This window comes from Diadema setosum, chromosome 21 (genome assembly GCF_964275005.1).
Source record: "Diadema setosum chromosome 21, eeDiaSeto1, whole genome shotgun sequence".
Lineage (NCBI taxonomy): Eukaryota > Metazoa > Echinodermata > Echinoidea > Diadematoida > Diadematidae > Diadema > Diadema setosum.
In genome coordinates, this window is record NC_092705.1 from 25,854,902 (window position 1) to 25,878,036 (window position 23,135).

At 38.5% G+C, this 23,135-nt stretch overlaps 1 protein-coding gene across 1 annotated transcript in view; it reads right to left on the reverse strand.

Moving 5' to 3' along the window:
- Nucleotides 1–389: 389 nt before the first annotated feature.
- LOC140244948 (serine/threonine-protein phosphatase 2A regulatory subunit B'' subunit delta-like) overlaps nt 390–23,135 on the reverse strand; it is a 54,959-nt gene continuing 32,213 nt past the window's right edge. The window contains exons 6-13 of the mRNA XM_072324556.1: nt 15,155–15,241; nt 10,363–10,519; nt 8,054–8,105; nt 7,246–7,332; nt 6,115–6,259; nt 4,554–4,703; nt 3,196–3,320; nt 390–2,460 (exon numbers count right to left, since the gene is read on the reverse strand). Of these exons, the coding sequence (XP_072180657.1) occupies nt 2,313–2,460; nt 3,196–3,320; nt 4,554–4,703; nt 6,115–6,259; nt 7,246–7,332; nt 8,054–8,105; nt 10,363–10,519; nt 15,155–15,241 (951 nt within the window). The 3' untranslated portion in view covers nt 390–2,312. The remainder of the gene's footprint in view (nt 2,461–3,195; nt 3,321–4,553; nt 4,704–6,114; nt 6,260–7,245; nt 7,333–8,053; nt 8,106–10,362; nt 10,520–15,154; nt 15,242–23,135) is intronic.

Sequence of the window (23,135 nt, forward strand, 5' to 3'; positions counted from 1 at the left end):
TAATCTGAAACCGTCGTTGAAATGACTGACGGCAGCTTGTGCTCACATTGAACCATCTTCTCTGTAATCTGAGACGTTTTTCTTTTGTGCTTTGGAGACTCTGCAGATGTGAATGATGGCAATTACAGCTTTACTTCAGATCAAATGCGACACATTTCACATAACATAACAGGATCTGGTACCTTCTTATGAATCTGAAACTAGCAAACTTTAGCTGCTCCAATTTCAATTTTCACAAAGCAACTATTAAAACACACACAAAAAAGTGACATAATTTTTTCACCGAGCTTCCACGGTTTAAAGTCATTAGTCCCTCGGATAGGACATAAAATGGAGGTCCTGTGTATGAGAGAGCAACAACTCGTGCACGTAAAAGATCCCGCTTCATTCATTCATCGCAAAGAGCAGGGTGTTTAACCCGGTGATGTGGTCCCACCTCACATCCAACTGGACCCCATGGAAGACCAGCTTAATGTAGCTGAATATGGGCTATCCAGCCATCTTCTCAGATGGAAAATGAACAAACAAGCAATTAATTGTCTGGTGAGTGTCTCAGTATTCCAGGAGCGACTTTATTACAAATGGCAGTAAACACTGATGTTTACACCAAATCAAAGTCTTTCTAACAGATATGACGAAACAGTTAAATATGTATGCAGGCAGTACATTGCCGCAAATTAATTTGTGCTATGGGCTTATCTATCCCTTTAATTATGTGTCTACGTATGGTTATGGTAAAGGGTATAAACTATGCAATAGCCTCCATACATCCCTACCAAATGTGTCAATCACATCTTCCAAACGGTATTGCACAAGTAAGAAATTCCTTGTGCATACTGTATACGCCAATTATTTTGTGAGGTTCTTATTTTCGCGAATTTTGCGAGTCAGGTGCTATTCGCGAAATTAAAGACACATGAAAATATTGACTCTGATCAAGCTATGAATGTGACATACGTGTATACATTTCTCCATTCGGTACAGGACTCCACGATCGCGAATTTAACCATCTGCAAAATTGTTGGGAAGTTTCGATTCGCGAAAATTTAGACTCGCTAAATACATGGCGTATACAGTACACCTAGTCAGCTGCCTCACTAAAACGGGGAAAACTGTACTACAATTGACAGCAATATAATAAGTACATATCGATTCCATGGCAAGTTTGTGTTTTTGAACAGGTGGGACAGTTAAGAATCGGCAAACTGCTTTGGGAAGAAAATATAAGTTGTGACAAGAATTAAGTGTTTGGAAACTTTGGTGCAGCATCTTATCCAAAATATACATTTCTTGTGATACTCCTTGATATATATTGTTACCTTTGACAGTACTGCTTGCGTTGGTATATCGAAAAGGGTCTACCACTAATACTACACACATTACAGAGAGTCACTGTAGAGCTACATGCCTTGCACACATTTTATTTTCTTTTGTCCTCTTTCTTTGTACAGGAAATATCAGATCAACAAAGATAAAATGCAACCATACTTGTGAAAGAATGACAAGTGCAAAAATGTATCAGCAGTCACAGTTATATTGCTTCAATTAATTCAGCATTCTTGCATATTACTGTTTTGAGTACATATATGTGACTTGTAACTAGTGAAGTTATAATGTGTGAATTCTTATCACATTTTCTTCTTATTTTAAATTCTTCTTTCATTTTTACTAGATACTGCTGAAATTCCTTTCCATTTATTTCACCTGCTGAAATTCATCTGGACTTGGCAAATGATGAATTACTGATCCATTCCCATCACAAACAATGTAATGCTACATCCCTTGGTATCAAGTGTAATTTGCATGTAAAATTTGTGTCAAATGTTTCTGACAATTTATCTCATGTACACAGAATACGACTTCAAAATAACCGAAGAGTCCCTTTGATGATTTACTAGTGCTCATTTCAATAAATAATGCCAAGATTCCTTTTTGCTATCGATTATGATTTTTGAAAGAATTCTGGCATCATTTAATGACTGATACATACGACTACAAAGAAAAAAAAAATCACAGGCATGCACAGATCAAAAAATAATCCATCTGCACTCAGTCAAAATAATGATATAAAAGACTTACTGGACATAATGACTTACACTCATTGAAACAATTACCATAGCAACAGCTCATACCCAGGATAATTTGCTGTTGCCATGGTAACTGCAATGACCATATTCAATAATCTCCACCTTTACCAAATGGGACATTCATGTTCTGTCACTGTTTGCTTGCTAGATAGAATTTATGCTCCTTTGGAAGCAGATAAATTGTGCCGGGAGACACCGCCACCATCCAGGGGGGCGTGACTATCGTCATGACGACTTGTTTCCCGAGCCGTCCTGATTGTCGTCCACCCACTTGTTCCGCTGGGGATCGGATCCGGGCTCCGAGATGGTCGCCTTCTGCCGCAGGTCGATGGTGATGATGTCGTCGTCGGACTCAAAGTCGTCTGCATAGTCCCTGTGGGATGACGGATTGGAGGAAAGGGGGAGACATTGTTTAAGAAAGAAATGTGAAAACAAGGCCCATAGTTTTAACATTATTCTGATGAGTGCACATAAATGATGTTTGTCGAGATATTTTTCATTAGTAGTCTAAATTGAGTTGACAAGCAGAATATGGATAACTGAAGAAAAGAAAGATAGATATTACTCATCCTTCCTGTCCTATACCCCCACTTGCCCCTCCTACCCTCAGATCCTGACTCCCCTTCTGCCCCTCTTACCTAACAGCCTACTCTCAGCCCTCCTGTCCAATGATCAAAACTTACCCATCCTATCCTTGGACCAACACTTAATCCCTTCTCCCAAGACTTCTAACCTAAAAATCCCCCTTCCTATCCCCACACCAAGTCCCATCCCTCCCAATCCTAAATCTAGGGTCCCCTTTCCTATCCCATCACCAAGACTCATCCCTCCCATTCGTAAATCCAAAGTCTCCCTTCTTACCCCGACTTACACCAAGACTCACCCTCCCACCCTTACGATCAAGAATCCCCTTTCCCACCCCCACACCAAGTCTTACTTCTCCCATCCCTAAATCCAGAGTCCCCCTTTAATCCCCCACATCTAGACTCACCCCTTCACACACAGTCCCCCTTTCCTACCCCCAGACCAAGAATTCCCCCTTGTTACCAAACTACCAGCCTGGGCCCTCTTACCCCTACATCCAGACTTGCCAACAACCAAGACTTACCCCTCTTCCCCTTGCACAGATTGCGCCTGGGTATCCTGACCCCCTTCCTCTGCCACCAGCAGCTCATACTCATCGGCCGCATACTTCTCCCAGTCTGTTGGCTCCGGCACATCACTGTCATAATCCTGTACGGGGTAGGACGGGAAGCAAAGATAAGTCTACATTAGTGCTGCCTGAAACATTTTTAAGATTTGCCTTTAAGTTCTGTCAAGTGACGGGTACACGTACATCCTCACAAAATATGTACTCTGTGTTTTCAATGTGATTTACTCACACTAAGCACTCTGATATAAAAACAAACTAAACTACGGTTGCCTCTACATTATTGTAAATTGTAGCTTTTACAAGTATTGTACCCTTATTTGCAACATTTAAAGATACTGGTCTATTATAAAGGTAGGTAATAAAGCCGGAAACTTCTTTATCATAGAGGGGGAAACAATACTATAGATTTTCAGTGAATTTATTCTGACCCCTAAATACCAACCTTTATTCTCAGTACAAAAGAGGAGCATATTCTTGAGTGATACGGGGTTTAGTTGTTTTGTTTTGTTTTAAACTCTAAGATGTATTATCGTAGGATTTCATATATAATGTGACGAGATTTTATTCTTCAGCCATGCAAAATTTTATGACATTTGCAAAGGGATGTATGACCTTTAAGACCTAGTAATTCAACATATTTACCTATCACTTCTCCTTGCAAAGCATCATGGAACCAATTTGAGCAAGACTAGTATACAAACCAGAAAAGCACTCTGAGAGCACAGACCTCCGCCCAGCAAGTTTTTTTTTTCACCACTGATCTTGTCCTTCCATACAGATCAGTGATTTCGACTCATACAATGTCATGCATGCTGAAAATAGCCCACTTTCCCAATATAGAAGCATTTTGATACATCATCAACTATCAGCTGCATGGCGCCTCCCCCTCGCCCTAGCAGAAATTTGAGCACACGCTTTAGTGCATTCATGCAAATCCTCAAATACGTGCAGCTTGAACTCCCAAGTTCATTGACCATACCTTCCAAAATATCAAAAATTCTCTATAAAATCCATAAAAATTCTCGGATCACTACCAAAATCTAATCATCTCTTACTTGTATCATTTTCAACCTTTCCTGTAAGTTTTACCCAAATCCGTTCACTACTTTTTGAGTTATTTTGCATATGGGCAAACAAAAAAACAACAAAACAAATACTGAAGAAAACATAACCTCCTCCCTTGGTGGAGGTAAATATATCATTGTTAGTGTGCAGTGCTACTTTAGTGAACATGACATGGACAATGCCGTAAACCCCGACAGGCATGATGGCTAATTAATAAGGACCTCCTCTATCAGCGCTTCTTGACTCACTCGGTTGGTGGCAAACGGGTCCCTCTGCTCATGCTCAAGGAACTTCTCCAGGTTGAAGAGAGTGTCAAAGAAGATGTAGGCCAGCTTGCAGTTCTTGAGGTCGTGCAGGGTGATGTAATCGGGATGCCTGGGCTTGACGAGGTCCAGCAGCTGCATGGGACAATGTTAACATTATGATTCAAACTCGGCAAACTGCTATAATGAAGTTCTATAAGTCGATTATCCCTAAACTTACTCATCTCATTTCGGCAGTACAAAATTGGTCTTCTGAATACGTATAGAGTACCAAAGTGATAATGTCACAGTCTTTTGTTATACATGGGTAGCTTGGGTTGGGACAAGGTGCGAGCATAGTTAGGAACAATAGTGTTCACAGATATTTTTTTGCCAGGTGAGATTGTTCAAAACCTGCTTCCACGGCAATGAAAAGCTATAACGTTACACTCTGGTACTCTATTACTTCCAATTTCATCTCTTGCGTGAGCAAATCATATTCCATGAAAATTGTTCTCTCGCTGGCTAGGAGGACACATATCAGCTATCTTGTGATTTTTTTTCAAGTCATGATCGTCTCCTGTAGGAAATGGAAGCAACAATGTAGAAGACTTCCCGAAGACCCAAGATACAACAATTTGTCCATTTTACTTTGAAAACTCCAAGTGGAATACAAAAAAAAGAAAATATAGTGCTCAGAGGGCTCCTCTTTTAACCCCTCAAAAATTACAAAAATATTCATATTTCATGCTCATCACTGACATAGGTTAAAAAGTTTTCTTCCATCTTGTTGAACTGCCAGTGACATCCCAATTTCTATCTAGAAAAAAACAAAACAAAGACAAACAAACAAGCAAACTGAAATCAAGAATGTCTGCACTTAGAAAAAAAGAAAGAAAGAAAAATGAACAATTAAGGAACAAGTTTTTGTACTTGTTTGAATAAAAGTTGCCAAATACAGTTCGCTCCCATTAGAAAGAACACGGTTATGATGAAATTTCATTACAACAAAGTCAAAATAAGGTCCCATAATTATTAACTATATATCTTAACAAGCTTTTTTTTGTTCAGCTACAATGAACTTCGATATTAAGAAGGAAAACTGCCAAGGACTTCGTTATAATGGGAGCTGCCTGTATTTTCGCTTATTCATTACATCTCCCATTGCCTATAATCTAGGCGGAGGATGCAGCTTCAGTCTTTACTGTCAAGCAAAACGTCTGATGTGGCGAGACTATTGACTTTGCTAAGCGATACCTCTGATATGGCAAGAATACGAACAGTGGATGAGCGCGAAGCATTCATCGCCTTATATCAACTCATCTTACTTTAGTCATTGCTTTTTTTTTTATCATTGACTATGAATCTGTGGCAAGTTTTGTACGTAAACTGCCACCAACTCATAGTCAATCATAAGAAAACAATGACTAAAGCAAGACGAGTGGATATAGGCGGTGGATGCTTCCACTGTTCGTAGTCTCGCTGCATCAGATGTTTAGCACACATGTAACAGCAAAGACGATAGTTGCATCCTCCGCCTAGATTAAGGGCTACATCTCTTACAAACCTGACACAAGCAATCTTCAAACGGCAGCGTCTCGATCCCCAGACTCTCCATTTTGTTCAGCTGCTCCTCGTAGAAGAACTCCAGCTCAAACATGGAGAGGTAGCCGTCTCCATCGATGTCGAGGCAGCGGAACCAGTACTCGATGCTGGTGGTTGGATAGACAGAACGAGAGACAGATGGAAGAATGAACAAGTGATGAAAAGAGAGAAGAACAAATTGAAGACCGCACAGCGGAAAGCTGAGAGCTGAAGAAATCAGAGCTGCATCATTCTACATTCTGCATAATTAACCCGTTGAGGTCCCGAGTAAACTCGGGCAAGTGTCTATGGGAAATGCACATTGTGCCAAAATTAGTCCGTCCTTAGCGGGTTAAAGAGCACCTGACTTGCCTCTTTCAGAAAGCAGGGGGAATAATATCACCCTTAACACACATCAGTAGCAAGTTGAGGGCATGTGTGTGTTTTTTTTTTTCTTTCAAAAATGAAATTTTGTAAAATCATCTTTATATTTTCCTTATATTGTTCTATATTGTTCTACGCATGTGACTTCAGAAATTGTAGCAGTCTTCTCATCCAGCAGTGACTGCACTGAAAGTTATTCATGACTTTTGAACGGATTGTCCGATTTCCCTCAAACTTTCACTCATGTGTTCTACTAAATAAATACTGCTGCATTCACTCAATCCACATGTATGTTAAGGTTAACATGTCTTTTGATGGGTTCATTAAAGGTATTGTTTATCATTAGGAGCAGTGATTTAAAAAAAAATGTTTGAGTTATCACATTTGATGCATATGTGTAAGTCAGTCGTATTACAAAGCATCCTACCGGATGAAAATTTTGCAATAAAGCCTGCAATATACGGAGATATCAAAATTTTTCTCAGTCAACCTTAACTGTAGACGATTTATTCTAAAAACATTTTTTTTTTAATATCTATTGTTCACATTTTGTATCTAAATCTAACAATAATACTGATTAACATTGTTACACTGGCTGTTTCTATCCCTAATTCACATTTCAGAACTATTTTGAAGCGCTAAAGCTTGGCTTTTGTTTCATCTGCAAATGGCAAATAATGCCTTTAAAAGGGTCTAACAGTAAACTTAAATTTCAGACTGAAGTGTTTACCTGGTGGGCTGTTTCTTGTCCTCCTCAGACAGAAGGAACCAGACAAACTCATAGTAACTCATCCTGCCTTCTCTCACTGATGCAGAGCTGCCATTGGTGAAGAGGACAAGGAATGATTACAGCACGGCACAAAACCACGGACATTAGAGAGCAGTTCATGTTCAAATTCACTTGCAATACATACACTCTTACATACATACACACAATTACATACTTACATACATACTTACATACATACACACCATTACATACTTACATACATACTTACATACATACAATTACATACTTACATATACACATGCATAGAAACATACATGCATACATAAAATACATACATACATTATACTCATACATATACATTTCCTTTTGTTCCTTTCCTTTTGTTTTTGATATCATTGTGCATACCGGCAAAGAGAGACTTTGGTGATAAATAATTATTGCTAGGTCAGGAAAGTCTTCGGACAAACTTTGGGAATGATTTTGGATTGACATTCATGAACTAGGAAATGTATTAGAAATTTGGTATAAATCAATCAGAGGGATACCTAAAGACATGAATTGCAACAAGAAATGACAGAGAGAAATGAAAGAGATATGAATTGCCATAAGAAATGACAGGCTTTCATGAACTTGACACAAACGCTAATGATTTTTATCCTGTGCATTAGAATAGCATGTCAAGAGGGGAGGGGAGAGGATGGGAGGGGAGGGGAGAGGACAGGGGGAAGATAGGGGAGAAGGAAAGGTGGAGGGAAGGGGGGGGGGAAGAGGGATGAGGTTCGTCATTGTTTGAAAATATGGAACCTACCTTAGCACCGTCCCAGGAGAGAAGATTCTATCAATCATTCTTGATGACAGGGCTGCACGGAAGGAAAAAGGGTAGAAAATAATTTCAAACAACCATAACACTGATAACACAAATCAGGTCGATCTCCTTGTGATATTTTTATCAAAGTACTATCAACACACCAAAAACAGCATGAAGGTTTCTCATTGTAAAGAATCCTTTTTCCCATTGCCAACATTTGTTTTCCTTGTATCACTTTCCCCCTGTTCAGATGCAAGCCAGTTTATACCAAAACTCAATAAAGAAACGACGTTTAAAGAATCATCATTTAGCCGACAGACCATTCAGATGCTAATCTCGACCATTCTGGAAAACACTGCATAGATGTGCAGTTTCCCACTGCGCATGCTGTTATCGTCATGAGTGACAGCTATGGGGTCACCTTTCGTGCACACTCTCATTAAGCCCTGCCCAGTTATACCGTTCTATGGTAGCCACACATTCAAATACAGAATGGACACGATGGAATGCTGATTCGTATCGAGTTCTAGTTCGAAACGATGCTCTGACCATCGTTTCATTGTACAGTCATTTTGTTATACGTTGTTTCGTTAGTCAGTGTTCAGACGTATAAATTCATTCTATAGCTATACCGTTTTAGTGTCAATTTTTTGCGTCTGAACACCCTGTTTTTGTTATCCTCTCAAAACTTGCAAAGAAGTACTGCATCCACCTAAAAAAAAAACAAAGTTAAAGTTACTGAATGTATCTGTTTCCCCCTCAGTTTTTCCCTTTTGTTGTAATGCTGAGATTGCATTTTCTCTCTATAGGGCTTTTTACACTTGTGTTTCTTAACCCCGGACTTTCTCTGACCCAGGACTATCGTTAGTCCCGTACCAATTTTTTCAGCTTTTTACACTCGCCAATTAGTCCCGTACTATCTCTTGTCCGGGGCTAAGGAGAAAACTGACCTTTTTACACTCGTATTTCTTAGCCCCGGACTTTCCAAACCACATGAATATTCATAATTACGCTGTGTACTGTACACGTACACGCACGCACCGACAGCCCTTGATTACCTCGTTTCTGATTGGTCAGTGAGGGTCGGACTTCGTCTCCGTCGCTTAGCCCAGGATTATTTTTTCGTTCTGTTTACACTCACTTGCTTGGCACCGCAATTGCGGTGCTAACCCCTGCTATTTTGCAGGGCCAGATAGTACCGTACTATCGGTGGGGCTAGCCCACTTTGGCAAAAACGAGTGTAAACAGAAAGTGGGCTAAGGATAGTCCCGTACCAACGGTGGGGCTAAGGCCCCCCCTTAGCCCCACCGTTGGTCCGGGGCTAAGCAAAAATTTACAAGTGTAAAAAGCCCTTATGAGCACAATTTGCACCTCAATATGACTTTGTGGTTTCCTTGCACTACATATCCACATTACTCAAATACAACAAACTCTCATGTGACACACTGCAAATTAATCATTTGGTGTGAAGAAGAGAGAGTACACATGATACCAAGGCAAAACCCTTATATTTCAGAAAGTGTTCCAGCAGGATAGAGCTACCAGCTACTTCAAAAACTAAATAACAACAAAATCAGAACTTTCTTCTCCAGGTTGGTCTTATCATTGTGCCAATTTTTGCATTCACTTCATAATTACCTCCACCACGGAAGGAGGTTATTTTTTTTCATCGGCCTTGGTTTGTTTGTTTGTTTGTTTGTTTGTCTGTGTGCAAAATAACTCAAAAAGTTGTGGATGGATTTGTATGAAACTTAGCAGAAAAAGCTGATAATGACACAGGGAACAGATGATTAAATTTTGGTTGTGATCTGGGAATTTTTATTCATTTTTCAGTTTTTTTTTTTTAAATCTTTTGACAGATAGGGTTAGTGAACTTGGGAGTTCAAGCTGCGTGTATTCGAGGTTTGCATGTACGTGCACCACAGCGCAAGCTCTGCTCTCTGACACAGCACAGCTGGAAAATTATGACATAAACAAATATTGGGAAACTGGGCAATTTTGATCATAAATGTGTGGGTGGAAATGAGCTGCTTGGCGGAAGCCTGCGCTATCTGAGTGCTTTTCTAGTTCTTCATGCATTTATCACTTATTAAACACCTGTCTGCCTCCCTAGTTGCTAAACAAGAAATAAAAAAAAACCCACCACATCAAATATGATGTAAACAAACACAAACTAAACCAATTCCTTCATAAGTATACAGGCAAAAAAAAAACGAAAAAAAAAAAACCTACTAAACCAAAATGTACCAGGCACTGGGACACATGTAAACACTAAGAAATGGATTCTGGCTCAACTGGGGCCAACTGACCATGGTCCTGATGTCTAGCCAAGTCCCTCTTGTCGATGTAGAGGTCATGGTCGGTGTCCAGCTCCCAGAACTTGCAGTAGATGACGTAGAAGTGTTCGTAGGAGAAGAAATCTGTTATCTGGTTGATGTCATCCTCCTCCTCCAGAAGTGCAATGACCTTTGAGCAGAGGTGAGGAGGCAGAAAGGGGGAGGGGAGAGATGGATAGATAGAGAGATAGAGATGGAGAGAGATAGAGAGAGAGGGAGAGAGATAGAGAGAGAGATAAAGAGAGAGGGAGAGAGATAGATAAACAGATAGAGATAGATAGATAGATAGATAGATAGATGGATAGATAGATAGATATAGAAAGATAGATAGATAGATAGATGGATAGATAGATAGATAGATAGATAGATGGATAGATAGATATATATAGAAAGATAGATAGATAGATAGATAGATAGATGGATAGATAGATAGATATAGAAAGATAGATAGATAGATAGAGAGAGATAAATAGAGAGAAACAGATATATAGATAGAGATAGACAGACAGACAGGAAGAGAGAGGGAGAAAGAGAAATGAAATTTCTGAGCCGGCAGGAAATATTTGTCGCTCACAGCTTTCCTAAACAAACATGCTTGACAAAGTTACAAAAGTACACTTTTCTGAAAAAGAAAATGCATTTGCCATGACCATTTGCCCATGGCCTAAAGGTCAATATCGCAACAGATTTTGAAATCATTACACTTGACGGACATTAAAACCAAATACAGATATCTTAATGTGGGGTCTCTGTTGCATTTTGTGTTTTTTTTTAAAGATCTCGAATTATAGAAGTTAAGTCATATTCACACGTTTTAGAATTTGACCTGAAACCATCAAAAGATTTAAGCTCGACAGAGCAGCTTGACATTTCTGTGACAACACATTTAGGTTTAATATAAGCGACAATAATCCAAGGAAAAAAGCTAATTCAAAAAGCCGATTGAACAACGAACGCTACTGTATCAAAAAGGAGACACATAAATGTGTGATACTGCATAAAGGAAATGGTGTACACAACTTACTTTATCATAGTCTTGATGAACCCCCCCCCCAAAAAAAAAAAAAAATACTTGCTTGAGTGGACTCTTCTCTCAATGCCTTTAATTATACTACTAGAAAAATGAATTTCTTATAATTATTATCATTGATTACAGAAGATTTTCACAGATAGATAGGTTTAAAAAACCTTTAACTTATATCTCCCAACACACTACTTTAATTGTTCTTTTTTTCTTTACTTATAGGAAAGGATATTTTTCCCGCTTATTCTGCCAGTCATCAAGAACAGGTTATGTAACAAAAACTGTTCTGCATTCTGCTTCTTAACACTGAACAATGCACTTTTCTCCTCCAGATATTAATCTTTTTATGTAACTCTTTAACTAGTAGAAGATGACAAAGGTAAATCATGGTTTAGTTTATAATTACTTAGATGCTCCCCCATCCTATCCTTCTCGCAAAGTTTGCCGTGAACTCTGAAATTTGGTTGAACTGTTACTGAAAGTTTATCCCCACTTCAAATTCATTCACCCCCCCCCCCCCAACTGCAATATATGGAGGGGTTTTTTTTCCACCTTGTTTGTAAACTCATTCTCTCACCAGATCATACCAAAAAAAAAAAATGCAATCTACGCCCACAGTCCATGCTTATCTCCAAACGATGGTTAACTACCAAAACAGGATCCACACACATATCACAACACAACTTGTTTCCTTTTTTTCTCTCTCAAAAGGGCTTTTTACACTTGTGTTTCTTAACCCCGGACTTTCTCTGACCCAGGACTATCGTTAGTCCCGTACCAATTTTTTCAGCTTTTTACACTCGCCAATTAGTCCCGTACTATCTCTTGTCCGGGGCTAAGGAGAAAACTGACCTTTTTACACTCGTCTTTCTTAGCCCCGGACTTTCCAAACCACATGAATATTCATAATTACGCTGTGTACTGTACACGTACACGCACGCACCGGCAGCACTTGATTACCTCGTTTCTGATTGGTCAGTGAGGGTCGCACTTCGTCTCCGTCGCTTAGCCCAGGATTATTTTTTCGTTCTGTTTACACTCACTTGCTTGGCACCGCAATTGCGGTGCTAGCACCGCAATTGCGGTGCTAACCCCTGCTATTTTGCAGGGCCAGATAGTACCGTACTATCGGTGGGGCTAGCCCACTTTGGCAAAAACGAGTGTAAACAGAAAGTGGGCTAAGGATAGTCCCGTACTATCGGTGGGGCTAAGGCCCCCCCTTAGCCCCACCGATAGTCCGGGGCTAAGCAAAAATTTACAAGTGTAAAAAGCCCTTTTTTCGCTTTAATTTTTTTTTTTTTTTGGGGGGGGGGGGTTCATTTCGGCGGAAGAAACATTTTGAAGAAGAGACGATGTCTTGTTCTCGCCCAGCGGCACTGCCAAATTTACAGTGCGGGTTACCCAAATAAAAGCTGCATGACGGGCGTATAATGTACCTATGTTTGCTGGTCATTAAACCACATCGCTACAAGGCGACTGGTACGGACCCTTCCAGGATACAGGGACGTAATTGTCAGTGCCTGGTGACCCCGTTTGACCCCTCAAAAATCGCATCAGGACATCCATCGATGAAAGGTGTCGGTGAACTTGACAGAGACTTGTCTGCTTTTTCTTTCTACAATGTATTTTTTTTTCCTTTGACCCAGTGACTTTCACCAAACTGAAGATTTGAAAGTATTAGACAAATTGCCAGATCTACACAGATGTATCTATTACGTGATAAGCCATGCCACCTTCATATTGACTTCAATAACTGTAATATTCCATAGATCAGATTCAAACAACTAAGATATCAAAAGCTTCAAGAAAATGGAACATGCTGAGGGATGATTAATTCTAAAGCCTTCACATGCTTTCATGAATACTGTTTTGTTTTGTCTCCATAAATGCAAATAAGATGAGATAATATTTCATTTCAACATTTTCCTGGTGGCTTGTAAGTGAGAGTACAACAAAATGCACGTTTCTTGTTAACAACTGCAACGCTATCCCCCATAAGGTCACCATTGTATCATTGTTTATTAAACTTCTACAGTAATGTCAGACTAATATCACTTCATCCAATTTACACAACTTACTTTTTTATCTTATGTTTGAATCTAATGAAATTCCTAGCATTCTATTCTATCAGTCTACTTGATTTCTAAAAGTCAGCAAGAAAAATAAGTAGATTTTCATGTCAATCATTGAAAGCCTGCATATCAAACTATTGGTTGACTATGACCCCGTTTACAGTGCGAGGCTCGGCCGCGGCCGAGCCGCGGCCGAGCCGCGGCCGAGCCCAGCCCCGCTTCAGTGTAAACGCGCGAAAGGCCAAATGCGAGGCCAAAATTGGCCTCGCATTTGGCCTCGCTCTGGAGGTGGTCTCGGCCGCAGCCGAGCCGCCGCCGAGCCCGGCCTCTTCTTGGTGTAAACGCAAACTGGGCCAAATGCGCAGCCAATTTTAGTCTGCCTTCCAGACCCTCTGCCCGTACTATTTCGCTATTCACGATATTAACCCCCTCAACGTCGACAACTAGTATAGTTTAAGGTGGTTTTGTCCTGCAAAGGATTTTTCCTTCGGCAAAGGCCTTTGCCCGAACGGCGACTTCGTCGCAACGGAATCCAGTTGGCAAAGGGTCTGAAAACCAGACTATACCAAATTGCGTTTGTTTACAAGCAGAGCGCCACTACGACAAAATATTGAAAGGTTTCAATTAAAAGCGCGGCCGAGCCCAGCAGTGTAAACGGACAAAATTGCGAGGCTCGGCCGCACAATTGAGGCCGGGCTCGGCCGCGGCTCGGCCACGGCCGAGCCCGGCCCCGCACTGTAAACGGGGTCTATGCCAGATGGGCATATGGGATTGGTAGCAACATTCAAGATAAATCTATTCAGTGAATTACACCTCCCAGAAGCAGAAGAAGGTGAATTTTGTGATATTTCACATTCAATCTTGTCAGCAACGTGGTACCAATGATACAACACAAAATTCACACCAAACTGACACACAAAGTCAGGATAATGAAAGTTTTCAAATTGAACTGAACATCCGAAGATCCCTATGTGTGATACCACATACAACCATCCCATTCCTTGAATTTTAATATGATTTTTCATGAAAGTTTACAGCTGTACAGGTGGAGGAGACAACAGTGACAACTGTATTGAAAACTAACTTTGCATGAAAATTTCATTTAAACAAAAATGAAAATAAGTAATCTGGCCGACTTACAAAATGAGAAAGGCAAACATTCACAATGTACAGACAATAACTTTGCAATAAGTGACCAATTCCAAATCAGAGTAAAATGTTTGATATGAAGTTTAATAATAAATCATGACTTAAAGGAGAACTATGATTTAGAATGTAATCTACTGCACAAAGTGAAAAAAAAAAACTGTCTATCTATCTATTTACTCAATGAATGACCACTGTGTGAAAATTTTGAACAAAATGAAAAAAACAAAACAAAGCAAAACTGCAGTTTAAACTTGGTATATACATGCATACAACCTAATAGTCTACAGAACAAAGTCATGCGCATACAGAGAAACTGGACTTCACACTTGAAAAAACCTGCTCATAAAACTCACAGATAGGCTTGCACTTTGACACATATCTGCCTCTAACAGACAACTAGTTATGCCTCAAATACAGACGAGACTTTTTGCAGCTCAAGATCACAATTTTGTTTTCTTTTTCAAGCTGGCCCCATCAAGCAGACTTTAATCTATTCTTGACAAGGTCACTTTCAACTCACCGAAAGTAGATTGCTCCTCCGAAGCTCGGGCAGGGTTATCCTCCCAGACCAAGACCTGTTCACTGTGTAGAATATTCTGGAAACAACCTTTAATAGGAATGAGAAAGACAAGTCGAAGACATTTGAACAAGAGCAAACAGCTTGAGACAACAGAAGACAAATACTAAGAATTACATTTGAGACTAGTAGCAAAGAATATAATGCAATCAAAATTCTGTACTTGAAAAGTCTAATAAATCTTTTCTTTGGGGAAATTACACAGTTTGTCTCACATTTCATCTGTTGAAATATTGTTGAGGTGTAAAGACCCTGAACTGACTGACATAGGTAATCTTAGAACAATCTGAAGTGTAATAATGTATTGAACTCTTGAAAATTCACATCTGTGTGTATTTAGGGTACACGCTTCAATAAAACATGTCAATTTAATAAATATATATATCTTTGAAAGAGAATATTACTCAGATGGGTGAAGGATGAGGTGATGAGGTCTCAAAAAAAATATATCTTTATTTCTCCTGATTTATCTACTTTCAAAACATACATAAAGGGCTTGACATAAGCTGTGGCCTGGTGGCCAGGAGCAACTAAAAATTGGTATCAGGCCACCAAAGTTATCTTTTGGTGGCCTGATCATGCAACAAGGACTAAAAAAGGACTCTTACTTCCACTTTCATTTTGGGCCACTATACACATCTTTTTCAGACCCCCCCCCCCCACAAAAAAGTCATATAATTTTAAGATTTTGGTGGCCCAGAAGGGCCACCACACAAAAGAAAGAGTGTCAATCCTGATATATAGATAGAATGATAGATACATAGATACATAGATAGATAGACAGATAAATGGATGGATGGATGGATAGATAGATAGACAGATAGATAGATAAAGAGATAGATAGATATAGATATAGATATAGATAGGTAGATAAATACTAGTAGATAGACAGACAAGATATATATATGGAGTAAGAGAGAGAGAGAGAGAGAAAGAGAGAAAAGGAGAGATCCTGTTTTGGGGCAAGCCACAATATTTCTGGCTGGCATGTGTACTTTTATCTTGGCCTTCCAACTATCCCACCCAGCCCACCCAGCTTCTGAAGACATGAAGTCAGAATAGCGGAGGGGGGAACAAAAAATAACTTAGAGAGAAGTTTCCTCAAACAGAGACATATCAAAAGCCTTCAGATGAACTATGCCAGCAGGTTAATACCTTTATTTACCTCTGGCTACGGAGAAATCTGCGATTGTGTCTGCAAAACTCTGATGACCTGTTCAAGGCATGTTTTGCCCCCCCCCCCCAAAAAAAAAAAAAAAATCAAATCCAAACCCTTTTTTCTCATTATTTTTTTTCTCTCTCTGTCTCTTGGACAAACTTTCAAGTCTCCCTCTCAATTGTGCAGGGCATTCAGACGCAAAAAATTTATACTAGAACAGTATAGCTATACCAAAACTGTATAGCTATATAATGAATTAAAATTTATACGTCTGAACGCTGACTAACGAAACGTCGTATAACAAAACGACGTATAGCGAAACGACGGTCAGAGCATCGTTTCGAACTAGAATTCGATAATGAATCAGCATTCCATCATGTGCATTGTGCGTCTGAACGTATGGCGACCATAGAACGGTATAACTGGGCGGGGCTTAATGGGAGCGAGTACGAAAGATGACCTTGTACCTGTCACTCACGACCATAACAACATGCGCAGTGAGAAACTGCGCATCTATACGACGTTTTTCCGGAATGGTCGAAATTAGTGTCTGAACGGTCTATCGGCTATACGATGATTCTTTATACGTCGTTTCTTTATCGAGTTTTGGTATAAACTGGTTTGCGTCTGAAAAGGGGGGAAGTCAAAGCCTCAAATAATCTGACTTTGCTGGTATATCCTTCAATACCTCCCAAGCCTTCAAATTTATGATTCCTTGTCAAATTTCATTTTCTCTTAATGGTCACAAATACATCACCCCTGAATTTTTCTGTCTGGGGTAAAATTGGGTCTATTCTCTCTGCTCCACTTAAACCACATTCTCTTTGATCACTCTGTATATTTTTGATATTTCTAGTGGGTGGGTTATTATGATGTGAGTATTATAATGTTGATTTGCTTTTACATTTTTTGAGGATGGAGTATGAAATGTGTGGAATATTCCCAAAAATCTGGAAAATCACAACAATTTGGAACACACACAAATCTATAAACAGGAACAGATCACATTGCCATAAAACATGAACTGATTTTCAGTTCTTTTTTTTTCATAATAAACTTTGTCTAGATCCAGCTTTCTCACCAAATTTACAGACTCTTGTGCTACCTGTTACACTAGAAGACATTGACCTTACACTCTCCCCATCTCCCCCCCCCCCTCTCTCCTCTCTCTATGTCCCCATCTCTCTCTGTCTCAATGGTTGGTTTCACACGTACCGAGAGTGCATAATTTGAATCACAATTCTAATGATGCATCACTAGAATCATGATTCAATTGACGCATTTTGGCTGTGTGTTTGCAAAGTGGAATCATGGAGGGCGATTTGAACTGCAATTCAAATTGTGACTCAAATGATGGTACGGAGGTGTTTTCCAGCTCTGACAATGCTCCAGAATTACAGAACTAAACAGTTGTGTGTACGGATTGACCTCCAAATCACATTTTTTTTTTTTTTTTTTTTTTTTTTTGGGGGGGGGGGGGGGCAGAGCTTACGGTGACCTTTTAACCACTTCCATAGAAAAACTGCCCTCCTAACAGCTCAAGAGTGTTTGATGGGAACTCGGAAAGAAGCCACACCTCCTCTTCTCGCTCTGAAATTCAAAACCGCAAAACATGCAAAGCCGTCCTCAGTCACGCGTACAGGCGATAATTTCGATTGTAATTGTAATCATAATTGTATTTCAGCATTGCAATTACATTTCTCACCCCGTGTGAAAACAATTTCGATGTAATTGTAATCATAATTGTAATTTAGCATTGCAGTTACATTTCTCACCCCGTGTGAAAACAGTCTATGTCTCCATCTATTTCTGCATTTTCTTTTTTTTTCCTGTGTATGTGTGTGTGTGCATATATTTCTCTCTTTTTTTTTTCTCCCTGTCCCTATCTCTCCCTATGTCTATCTATGTCTGTATCTCTCCCTCTCCCTTTCTATCCCCCTCTCTCTCTAACCCCACCCCCACCCCGATGGTTTTTATTCCACAACTTTTGGAAGGAGGTGTGTTTGCAAGGTACTGACCAATCGAACACCAAGACTGGCGACAACAAACTGTGTCAGAGAGGCAATATTCTAGATGTTCCCAACCAATCAAAAAATAGAGGGGGGGGGGGGGGAAGGAGATGCTGGAGTACAAATCTCTTCACACAGAAAAGAAAAAGATAGGGAGAAAGCGGAGTTGATGGATCCATAAACTGGTCTGGATCAGATGATGCACATTCAGTTAGACTATCACAGGTGATCAGATATGATGCAGTCGGTGCATGGGACGGGATCCAATTGAAAAGTAGCCGACTGTTGGGAAGAGCGATCTGTTTGCCTGGAAGTCTGTGTCAATTTCTAACCCTTAACGCTTGGATAGGAGTTACTGCAACTCATTCAACAATGAGGTATGCTCTCGGCTTCTGACTTCATACTTAGCTACTCTCTTAGCGTGATTAACATGGGTGCAGAACATTATGATGTCGCTTTGCTCAAATATCTTTGCTGGACCTTATGTTTTGAAGAGTGGCAGGTCATTCTAAGTGGGTTCTGTACAAGTGAGTGTTTGATTATGATTAGTATTGATCTTATGATCAATTGTAATTTTGTGTATTACTGGGCCATGCCTGTCATATGTATCACTTTAAACAATATTCTATAGCTTCCAATAAATGAATTCATTTTGGTGCTTGATGATAACATAAAGAGGCAGTTTCCAGATACAAATATGTTTATTCAGTACTTGCATAAAGTTCAGTGAAACACTCAGTAAGGAATATTGCACAATCTGATAAAAACAAAATCACTTTTGTACCCTTTCACATAAAATTAACCATTTGTTTCTAAATTTTAAAACAGCACTCAACCTAGCTCCTAAAGAAGATATACTGAGGGAATATGTACTATTCATTAAAAAAAAAGAAAATCAGCATTTGTGAAGATTATATTATTTTCTTATCTTGAACCATTCTGATATGAAACATTATTGTAGATTCCCCATCTAGAATATGTGGCACATGGAATTGTCCAAAACTTTGTAAAATCCTTTTCAAAAACTTTTGAAAGTATCATCTGATTTCCGTTAACTTTTACAGAATACTACTAGTCTTCTTAGCTTTCTTCATTCACTGAATTTTCACACATATTTGAGAACATTTTCCATGAAAGCATTACCAAAGTGATTAGTGAAGACAAGACAATATTAATATTTTAGATGTTCTCCTTTTTCCAATTTACACAGCTTTTACCTATAATGCAGGTGTGTATGACATATTTTAAATCAACAATGTTATATTTGTTTCATTGTTGTTTTTTTCAGTGAAAAAAAAAGCTGCATGGTTGTATCATTACAAACTAATACTATTGCAGCTAAAAGTTGGTGACTATGTGCTGGCTCATGGATACTAGATAGATATGTAGTGTCTGTCCAATTAAAGGAAAGTTTCAAGAAGCCTGTTTATATGATATTTAGCCCATGAACTTCACATCTTGATTATGCTGTGAAACTGACTGTGTCAAGTACTATGATGTATTACAGTAAACCACTGTTATTACAATTCTGAATTATCTAAAGATTAAGTTGAACCATAATTACAGTCAAACCCTTCTGAATCAGCCACCCAAGGGAGACGAAAAAAGTGGCCGTCATAGACATGTTGCCGCTAAGGCTGGTTTGACTATACCATAACTTTCCATTGTGCAAATGGCACTCATGCAGTTTTGCACCAGGTGCCTATAAATTCCAGTTTTTAAGACATAAAATTCAATTTTTGGCCCAAAGCAGTGTGTAAAATCCTGGTACTGGTTCTATCTGGGCTTGTCGCTATACTTAAAATCCTCAAAATGATGAATTTTCACATCAAAATCAAAGTGGAGCACACCCATTTACTTCTATACAGCTTCAAACAGCATACCAATGCAGTGAAATGAAGTAAGTGACCATTACCACTGTTGATGCATACATGTTGGGGTGCACTGGTGAAGTCATATGACATGACTGGTCTACTTAATGCATTTTTGGCATTTAATACTCATTTAATACCAGTTGGATGTATAATTTCCATAAGTTCTTGTAAATACTGCTAAATTACATAAGAAACACTAATCTTAGACTACTTTCTCCACTTTATCTTCATACATTAATTTCTTCTTTTTTTTCCTGGCTTGGAGTAAAGAAGGTGGAAAGAGATAGTTTTTCCCTCAAATGCTCTGCTTCATTTGCCTGGTCACAAATTTATAGGACTTTGTGCATTTTTCTGCATTTTTCTTTTTTATAGCCACACACATTCCTGTGAATTACATTACAATATTTTAGATTAATACTTGTAGTCTAAATATTTTCACCAAACTTTTACTACTTTCATGAGAATCAAAGTTTGGTATATCTTAATGATAAAATTCTTGCCTACATAAATTGACCCATAGAAATATAGGACTTTGTGCATTTTTTGCATTTTCTTTTATAGCCACAAACATTCCTGTGAATTATATTACAATACTTTAGATTACAACTGTGTAGTCAAAATACTTCAACCACATTTTTACAACATTCATGAGAAATGAAGTTTGGTATTATCTTAATAATAAAATGCTTGCCTACACAAATGGACCCATGACAAATATGGCTATCTAAAGTAAAACCATGTTTCATGTTCAAGCTGAATGTAGGATGACATGAAGCAAATATGATGAAAAGGTAACATTGAAGTTAAATAAAGAATAAGAAATTCTTGGAATATTGAAGTTCCAGAAGTGTTTATTTTTTAAGGGATGCTAGTCTAAAATCAATCATATGCAAATTACCTAACATGACAGCACGCCATCATTGCCTCACAAGTTTCTCACTGACACAGATACAAAATTTTCCTTTTCCTCAGAATGAATTGCAAAGGGAAAAATTAATTCCTTCCCATTAAAGAATTTTAGAGTCATGATAACTTGGTAAACAAATCTCTTGTGCAGGGGGATTACAGTATTCCCCCTCCCCATAAAAAAAAAAAAAAAAAAAAAAATTAAAAAAAATCTTCACAGCATTCTTTATGTATGACCTAATTGCCAACTCATAAGGAAATGAAATCATTCCCTCAGTCTATATGCATTAAACTTTTTTTTTTTTTTTTTTGGTGATTCTGAGGAATTGCAGTGTTTCACATGAAACTTCAAAATTTATTTCCTGTTTGGTTCAATTTCCACTGTCCTGTCTGACTCACTTCATTCAATGAACAAAGTGATATTGAAGCAGAAATTCCCTTTGACGCTTTTTATTTCTGTATCATTTTGATGATATAAATTGACAGGGAGTAACTTTGACAAAAATGTACTATTGCCAACTTCAATTTGAATTTCACATATATCTTTTATAAGTTATAAACTTTAATCATGGGATGAGTGATGTAGATTCCCATTCTGTACATACATTGTAGACTTTTATTATCAATTTGTACATCTTACCAACTTGCATATCTTATCAACTTGTTTATCTTATCAATTTGCATATCTTATCAATTTGCATATCTTATCAATTCATATACTTATCAATTTGTAACATAACTTCTCAATTTGAACATCTTCACAATGTGCAGATCTTATCAATCTGATTTTCTTATCATTATGTATTATCTTACAAATTTGTATATCTTACATCAATTTGTACATCTTATGAATTTCACAAAAGTTTGGCTGTGAAAAGCTGTTTCTATGTCACTGCATTTACTATCTTTTCTTCCTTCAGGTACATGTGGCTTTGTGCCATATTCCTCCTGGGGATCACAACCTCATTCTCCCTGCCGTTGCCACGGGATACCATCGTCACCGACTCCTCCTCCCCTCATCCAGGCACTGAGATCTACACCCAACTCATCACTGTCACGGAGCTGGCTACAGAGGGCGCACCGCGCAATGAGGGAATTGAGGGAACACAGCTCCCCAAGCTTGGGCAGGAGAACTCAGTTAATGTGAGAAATGCTGCCTTACTTATTCTCTTCTCTCTATTTCTTCTTTCTTTCCTTTTTCTTTCCTTCTCTATTTACCTGTTTTCCCTACCCTACCTTTTCTTTTCTCATTGTTTTCTGTCTTTCCTCCACCCTTTGTATTTTAGTATCTCTTCTATGTTACAATTTACTGGTATATATTTCAGAAGTATGACATATGTTTATTCTCTATTTCCTCTTATTAATAATTACGTCTCATGAATTATATAATGAGTAAGCAATATATCTTCATCATCCAAACTATATTTTGTTATGACTTGTTTGTCATCTTTTTTTGCCTGGATGACAATTTATCTTTTTTGTAGGAAGAAAGACTAATAAAGAGTATTCTCTATCTGTTACTGTAGCATCAGAAGCAATTTGGATTATTCTTTATCATACGGGGAAGAAGTCCCGAGATATTCTGTAAATTTGTTCACTTCCCTTATCACTTGGGATTTTGAGACATAATTTGCGTCACATGACTTATCAATTTGTATACGATTTCTGTAGATAAGTGTTTTTTTGTTTGTTTTTTTTGGGGGGGGGGAATCAGTACAAAATGGGCTACCAATGTGAAAACAGACATATATTTTACAATAATTGTTTCACTATCATGTTATGAGTAAACATATATATATTTGATAATATAAAACAGCTGCTCTATTAATTCAATTTTGTTGAATTTATCAAAAGAAAATACTTTCATGATCATAAATCCTTCCTGATATCAGGCAAATTTTTGCGGAAGGCCTTCAATCGGTGAACAACTTACGGCCCATCGATTGATTAATCAGAAATGATTTATGTGTGTGCAA